This window comes from Nothobranchius furzeri, chromosome 14 (genome assembly GCF_043380555.1).
Source record: "Nothobranchius furzeri strain GRZ-AD chromosome 14, NfurGRZ-RIMD1, whole genome shotgun sequence".
Lineage (NCBI taxonomy): Eukaryota > Metazoa > Chordata > Actinopteri > Cyprinodontiformes > Nothobranchiidae > Nothobranchius > Nothobranchius furzeri.
The window spans coordinates 58,674,738-58,682,585 of record NC_091754.1 but is presented as its reverse complement, the minus strand read 5'-3'; the positions used below and the strand labels follow the sequence as shown (position 1 = coordinate 58,682,585).

At 43.1% G+C, this 7,848-nt stretch overlaps 1 protein-coding gene across 3 annotated transcripts; it reads left to right on the top strand.

Annotated features, from left to right (window-relative positions):
- The first annotated feature begins 1,052 nt into the window (after positions 1 to 1,052).
- Positions 1,053 to 7,848, top strand: LOC129163969 (E3 SUMO-protein ligase ZBED1-like). 3 transcript variants are annotated; one of them, XR_011516255.1, is made up of 5 exons: positions 1,053 to 1,262; positions 1,619 to 1,762; positions 2,024 to 2,083; positions 2,156 to 2,284; positions 7,743 to 7,848. XR_011516255.1 is itself a non-coding variant. In XM_054743335.2 (4 exons), exons 1-4 carry the CDS (start codon positions 1,155 to 1,157, stop codon positions 2,219 to 2,221), a joined length of 378 nt encoding a protein of 125 aa, XP_054599310.2. In that variant the 5' UTR covers positions 1,053 to 1,154; the 3' UTR covers positions 2,222 to 7,554. The 3 variants fall into 3 exon arrangements, 2 of the variants coding, with proteins under 2 accessions (XP_054599310.2, XP_070400355.1); XM_054743335.2 differs by lacking the exon at positions 7,743 to 7,848 and having other exon boundaries at positions 2,156 to 7,554; XM_070544254.1 differs by lacking the exons at positions 1,053 to 1,262; positions 7,743 to 7,848 and having other exon boundaries at positions 1,270 to 1,762; positions 2,024 to 7,554.

The following is a 7,848-nucleotide window of genomic DNA, read 5'->3' as shown; positions in this document are numbered from 1 at the left end:
CCCATAAAAGTCCACATGTTGTCCAGCAGTCCCACACTTATCAGACGACCAAAGTCTAAAAGGTTCTCGATTATCTACTAAACTACACAAAGCCATTCATTCTCTTTATAGAAATAAAAGCCTGTTGCATGCAGCCTGTCACTCTACTGAGAGACGTCAACACAACATAAAAGCTTGGTCAACAGAAAACACCGGCAGGGGCCGATTAAGACTGCTCTCACTGAACATCCTGCGTCCTCCATCATGGCCCGCCTCCTCCTCCTCCATGTTCAGAATGAATAAACCGAGAGAACCAGCATGTGTCAAACCATGACACCTCATTTCTATGACAGCATCTAAAATCAAATAATTCTGTTGACATTTCAATTCAATTCAATTTAAAAAAAAACTTTAATCATCCCCGATGGGCAATCGTGGGATATTCCTCCATAACAGAAAGTTGCCTGTCAAGTCATTATTCACTTCAGATCAGTTCAGTTTGTTTATATAGTGCCAGATCACGTGAAAGACTCAAGTCTTCACAAAGTAAAACATTCCAACTGAATGAGCCTCCATGCGGCCACCACAGCTCAGCAGAACACCAGTGTAGTTTCTTCTGAGGAGAAAAACACTTAAAAAGGAAATCTAGTTTACAGTTGAAGTAATAGAGTGTGGAAAGTGGTCAGTATGTCCTCCAGCAGTCTAAGCCTATAGCAGTATGACTCCAGAGATAGATCAGGATAAACCCTAACCCCATCATCAACCAAAAAAGGAATAGGCAGAAACAGTGCTTACTTTGGCCAGCCCTAGGTATGCATGTGCTATATTATTAATTTATTATATACAATTTAAATATATTTCTTTCAAATACATAAATCAAATCATTCATGTTTTACACATACTTTTCACATTATGCTTTAAATTTTGATGTAGAATTAAATTTCTTCACGTCATCATTGAGCTCATTCCATAATTTCACACCAATAACAGAAATGCACCTTGGTTTAACATTTAAATGCGTAAAACATGAATCTTTATGCTTTTATTGTGAAAGTGGGCTGGTGTGTTTCCTGATCAATGTAGTTGCCAGATCGATCCGACGTAAACAAAGGCGCTAATCTAACTTAAATCGTTTCGTATCATAGTTGCTCAGTTATGTTTTACCAGCAGTAAAAATGCAGGCTGGTAAAAAGGGTTCGGCTAAAAAGCCGAGGACCACCCCTGGGACTCCGGCTGGAAACAAGACCTTTGAGGCGGAGCTCATCAAAGCTCAGTTCCACGAGGTTTGTGAAGTTCCAAACTTATCCGTTTGATATTTTTTTAAACCGATATTCCTGTTCCCTTCAAATGGCTTCTGTTAGCTAAAAAAAAACAACAAATAAAAGAAAATAATTAAAGCTACACAGAGGAATTGGTAGTATTTCATTTAGAACGTTCAAACGCGCAAACCGGAAGTGTATCATTGATTGCGCAGTTTCTAATCGCCATTTTTAAATGGGAAATAATCGATGTAAGTACATTTTAACCAGTTTAGGTCGATTTATTACACGAACTCCGGCCAGACCTTCTTATATTAACTTTGATGGAAGCAGATGCTAAGTAGCGTTAGTCATTGTTTAATTGAGCTGCTCGTGACCAGGGCTCGTGGCAGGCCTGCGTGTCTCTGCTAGTCGGGAGGAGTCCAGAGGAAGAGAAGGAGCTCGTCAGCCCCCTGGCTAGAGCCGTGCTCAAGCCACAACGGAAACTTTTCACCATTTTGTCCCGGGACAACGTTCTCCTGAAGGTATAATTTTATCTGTTAGTGTGAAAAAAATAATTTAAAACAAGATAATGAAACTCATAGATCTGCTTTGTCTGTTTTAGCTAATTTATTGGCATTTCATTACCATAAAATAGTCATTTTTGTTTTGTAAGTACAAAGTTGTTTTCTAAAATAAATTAACACACACGCAAATCACTGTTTAATTTAATAATAATTTAGTATAAACATATTTGTAAAATGGGGTTTTTCTTTATTATCTGTAAATAAACCATTTATTTACAGATTCGTGAACCGGGAAATCCTAGAGCAAAGAAATCCGATCATCTTCCCATGTTCTACGAGGTAGGGATGTGTGGGATCTGTGAGGACTTCTACCTACAGTGTGTGATTTGCTGATGTCGGTGTCTTGAGTAGATCACTGAGGCTGCTAAAGCGTTGCTGGATGCAGGAGAGGAGATTCCTTGTAACCTGATGACTTAAGTACTGAAGTTCATGCTGCTGCAGATCAAAGCCAGCGACAAGCACAGGAGAGAGGGAGAGCAGGTGAGTGGTGCTAGAGGTGGGTGCAATTAATCGATGTGGCGATGCATCTAAAAGCTTAACATGTTGTTTCGGCATCGATTAATGAACGTCGATGCTTAAAAAAAACATAACATCAAAGTTTTGTTGCGAAGCCGGTACTAAAAAAAATAAAAACACGTCACCGGAGCCTTAACGTGCGCGCCGCCTGGACTGTTAAGTGAGTGGCACTACCTCTGAACTCTCCGCAAAATGGCGGCAGCTTCAGCAACCTCCGGAGAGCGGCCGATTCTCTCCGTACCAGGGTTAACTGCAAGTGTGTGGAAGTCCTTTAGATTTTATGAGAAAGCTAATAAGACAATCGACAAATCTTATGCAATTTGCTAAATCTGCAAAGCCAAAAAAAAAAATATCTCAGCAACACCACAAACATGAGGCAGCACCTTGTACGCTTTCACCCGGAAACCGAGAATGCACCTCCGGCCATGCCCGCCAAACAGAGGACCATCCCGGATTTTTTACATCCGTCTGCCTGCTCTTCTGCCTCCTGGAACCCACCACCACACATGGTCTGCCACCTCCACCCGCAGAACATGACAGACTGTCTCCAAGCTACCAAAAAACTCAGAAGGTGAGGAGCATTACAAAAGCAATAGCTACTTTTATCGCGACGGATCTACGCACATATTCAGTAGTAAACAACGGGGGGTTTCGGTTAGTGGTGCGCACCATGGAGCTGCGCTATAAACTTCCTCACCGAAAATACTTTGCAGAAAAAGAAGTCCCCCGCCTCTACGAGGAAACCAAAGCAAGTGTTCTGGAGTCCATGAAGAAGCCAACCAGGATAGTGCTCACATGCGATGCATGGACATCGGTTGCCACCAAATCCTTCGTTACTGTAACGGCGCATTTTGTTCTCGCGTCTGACAAGAACGGGTGGAAGTTGGTGAGTCACGTTCTTCAAACTCGAGAGATGAGTGAGAGTCACACCGGGGCAAATGTTGGTGAGCTGCTGGAGAAAGCTACGGCAGAATGGCAGATCTCAGATAAAGACTTGGTTTTGGTGACAGACAATGCCAGCAACATGGTCGTGGCAGATCAGAAGACGAAGTACGTGCACCTGAAATGCTATGCTCACACTGCCAACTTGGCCTCACAGAAAGCTCTTAAGCTGGCAGCTGTGGCAAAGCTTCTAGCAAGGATCAGACAGATCTCTACGTTTTTTCACCGTAGTACTACCAGACTCCACCTGCTAGAGGAGAACCAAAAGCTGCTTGGTCTCAAACAGCACAAACTGAAGACCGACGTATGCACTAGATGGAATAGTGCATACAAAATGACCGAACGTTTCCTTGAGCAACAGCCTGCAATTGCTGCCACCTTGCTCTCTCCTCAGGTAGGAGAAACATCATTGTCAGTTACTCTTATCCATTTTTTATACGGATCAAAATGACTGTATTATTGATAGCAAAATATAATTTGGGAACCATTTTTATTTCTTACTGCATTATAGATTTATAACAAATAATAAAAAAAAACATTTAAGCTGCCTTGATATTGAACTGTTGTGCACTGCATGTGTTGCATGCAGGGTGACCTTTTATTGTGGGCAGTATAAGGTACACCTATGCACTAATGATGTCAGATCAGCATCTTGATGTGGCACACTTGTGAGGTGGGATGGATTATCTCAGCAAAGCACAGGTGCTCACTATCACACACTTAGACTGATTTGTGGAACAATGTTTGAGAGAAATGGTGATATTGTGTATCTGGAATGCATTTTAGATCTTTAAGTCCATCTCATGAAAAATCGTAGCAGAAACAAAGGTATTGCGTTTATATTTTTGTTGAGTGTAGGTAATAATGTAGTGCTGTTTATGGTTGTTATGGTCGGCCGTTTCACAAAGTAGCACGAATAGACAAGAATTACTTTTCCACGCTTTATTCAAACCTGCGTCACATGTTCCAGTATCAGGCATCTATCTGAACTCCCTTACTCCTTCTCTTGTCCTCTACTCAAGGCCGGATTAACCATTTGGGCAACTGGGCAATTGCCCAGAGCCCACGAACTCTAAAGGGCCCAGGGCAGCAAGGGCACGAGCAAAATACTGTATCTGTAATCTCCCGCTTTATATTAAACTAGTGTGACCGTACGTCCTGTTTTCCCCGTACATGTCCACTTTTCACTCTGTCCGGGGCGTCCGGACTGGGGGGTTCTTGTATTGATGAAAATGTCGGGCTTTTCATCCAGGAGCAGGGATCGAATTATGGGGGAGCTGTATATCCTACACATCCAGGGGAGCCGGAAAAACGTTTTCTACCTATTTTACATCATTTATGGACTCTTCTGAGCAGAGAGCACAGCGCGTTGTTGCGCAGCGCTCCAGGCTGCTGCTTCCAGCGCACGGTCCATTCTCAAAGTGGCACAACCAAAAAACTATAATTAACACACGATCGTTCATGTCCGCACATGTTCTCTATTTTCTGTCTCATTTGCGCCTGAAGCGCTCTGCTACTGCGGAGCTCGTCACCTGTGCTGCGGTGATTTCACCTCACTGACGCAGCATTGAAACGCGCTCTCCACTTTGCGGTCAGGAGATCCCTTTGATCTGCTCAAAAGTAACTGATGAGGTGAAAAAGTAAGAATCCAGGCAGCAGGTTTTCTGGAGAGTTTAGAGGAGATGCAGGAAGATGAGAGACAGACAGGACAGGAAAATAGTTAAATAAAAACAAGAAAACAAAACTAAAAGTAAAATGCAGGTAGATTTATCTCCACTACACGTTTTTACCTGTATAAAACAATAAGTTATACACATGTAATGTTTATACATCTGATACAATTCAGATCACCTTCAAAATTCAAGTCACACAGCCAGGGCTGTTTCAAGACATTTTGGGTGCCAAGGCAAAATGACCCCCCCATAACTGGGCTCCCCAGAAGCCTCTGTGTTATTCATACCCTCTCCAGTAGTGTTAGTTATACAGTGTTTATAAAAGCCCCTCAGACATTACAGACATGTTCTAATATTATCAGATGAAAAACTAAATTATCAGACATGCTGTCTCATCTGCTGCTTTTCTAAACTTGCAAAAAGTAACAAAACCATTTGAAAGCCACTATTTGTGGATTCTCTGAAAGTTTCCATGGAGTGTGGGACAACTTATTTTTTCATTGATCCTATCGTCTAATCTCACAATTGAAACAAGCATCCTTGATAATCTGTGCACAGGAAGCGTACCGATGCTGTAGTAAAACAAAAGGTATAATAATTTATTATTAATAAAACCTTGTTGCAGCACTAAAGCAGAAAAATTAGATTTTTCAATAAATATGCTAAATATTTACATATGAATTGTTTTAGAGCCCTTTTATTGGTAGAATCTGATATTAATTTATTTCTTACAAAAAATGGGTCCCAACGTGGTTTGTGAGGCGTTGCCATAGTGTAGTGTCCATAGTGTACATAGCAGCAGAGATTTCTAGCAGAACCAGACCTTTCTCAGCTAAGCTCGTTTCTAATAGTGTGACATCATAGGCACAGATGGCCTGTATTTGATATAAATCAGATCCCCTGTCCTCTTTTTTGGAAATAGAAATATAGTCACCCTTAATTAAACAAACTGTCCACCCGGGCTTTTGCGTTGCACAGAGACGCTTCGCTGCCTATGACTGAACGTCAGTTGAGTCAGTCTCATGCAGACTGACCAATGAAGAGAGGGCCTCAAGTTAAGACCCTCTCCTCATTGGTCAGTCCACACGAGGTGGGTCAAAGGTTACCCTGAGCGGTTACGTGATTTCAGTCATTCATGTATTGAGTATATTTACTGCATATTACAGTAAAATATTCTGTATGTGACCATATTATGGTGATCCTTGGGGCGTGATGATGGGGCCCTTTAATATTGTTGCCCAGGGTACAACAAAGTGTTAATCTGGCCCTGCCTCGACTGCCCCTCAGTGGTTGTCACAACAACGGTAAAGTAGATTTCCATCCATCCACAGGGGAGCTGGCGCCCATCTCCAGCTGTGAATACTTTGTGGAAAAGGGATGAAGAGCAAATTGCAGGTTAAATTATTTACTAATTCATATAAAACTCTGTCCAAAAAATACTATTTAAAAAGCTTATTGTGGATATTTGGTTTTAAAATACATAACAGCAGAGATTTCTAGCAGAACCAGACCTTTCTCAGCTAAGCTCGTTTCTAAATGTGAACCTCTGACGTAACCAAAGGGAGTCAGAAGCTCGGCTGCCTCAGCTCAGTGTGAAGTGTGGCTAGTTTTAGGGTAGAGAGGTCATGTGATCCAGTCAGTGTGTGTTTACTAGTGTTGGGTTGTGTTCAAGTTGATAAACTAGAGTGTGTGAAGGCGGTACCAACTCCAGCCTGTCTGGACATCGAGTCCACGGGTTTCCAGACCAGAGGAACAACGCCTCTATCTCCGTACCTGAGGGCGTTTCTGCAGCTGGAAGACGGACTTCTGTAGGCCGCATCGGTTGGCACCGGGTCAGGGAGGTCCGCGCTCGGCTCCGGAGACCCGAGGCGGGGTTTAAAAAATTAAATGTGGATTTCTGGAGCTCCGATCACCGTCAGAACCAACCACCAGAAGAGACACGCGGCTCAGCGGGCCAGCTGGTTTCTGGGTCGGAACCGGATCAGAACCGCCACCTGGACTACCAGGAGAGGATGCACGGCTTTTAAAAATACCTGCTCGACTGTCTCGCTCGTGTTTGGGTCAAATCCCGCTCACAGAAGCCCGCATGAGCTACAGAGCCGGATCACAGGCGCCTCTCTCTCTAAGGTAAACTAGGTTAGGTGAACGGATATTGGCGAGTATGAGACCGCTGAAGGACGCTCATTAGTAGGGATGTCCCGATCCGATCACATGATCGGAAATCAGCCCCGATCACGTGGTTTCAGACTGATCGGGACTCGGTATCGGCAGATTCTCTAAATCAAATGACTCGGACTCAGACTCGAGGGCAAAAAAACCTGATCAGGACGTCCCTACTCATTAGTATTAATATTATATTAACTGACCGACACTATTTTAATTGTCTGGTACACGATAGTAATCAGTACTGTATTGTAATGCTAGCACACGAGTTTAAGCTAACATGGTCAAGAGCTCCTCAAGTTCTGGATGCAGGTTAAGACTCTTCACTACTTTTGGCTTCATACACCTGTACAGATCTGATGTTCTCATTCACTCTGGTGTTTAGAGGTCACTCTAAAGGTGAAGCGGTTCTGGTCAGGTCTAAGAGTAGCTTTAGACAGCGGGCCACCAGACTCCAGGCTCCATGATGTGGTTCAGCTGTACTGTCCCAGATCTCACATCCTCTCTTCAAACACACGACTCTGATGCAGTGGTGAGAAGAGTCTCACATATGAGTTCATAGATCTCTTCTTAGGATGGATTTCTAGAACTTTGCATTAAAAAGTCATTTTTCTTCATCTCGTTTGTGGGTTTCATGTTTTCAGTTGAGCCTGGGAAGCAGAGTCTTTGGAGGCGTGGCTAATCTCATCTACGACTGTCTGGACTGGCGTAGACAGTATCAGCATTACAGGGACGATGTCAAGCTTCTGA

Bases quoted from the DNA above. Each gene is read 5' to 3' on its own strand.
- LOC129163969 (XM_070544254.1), top strand. From the start codon at position 2,601: ATGAGAAAGCTAATAAGACAATCGACAAATCTTATGCAATTTGCTAAA.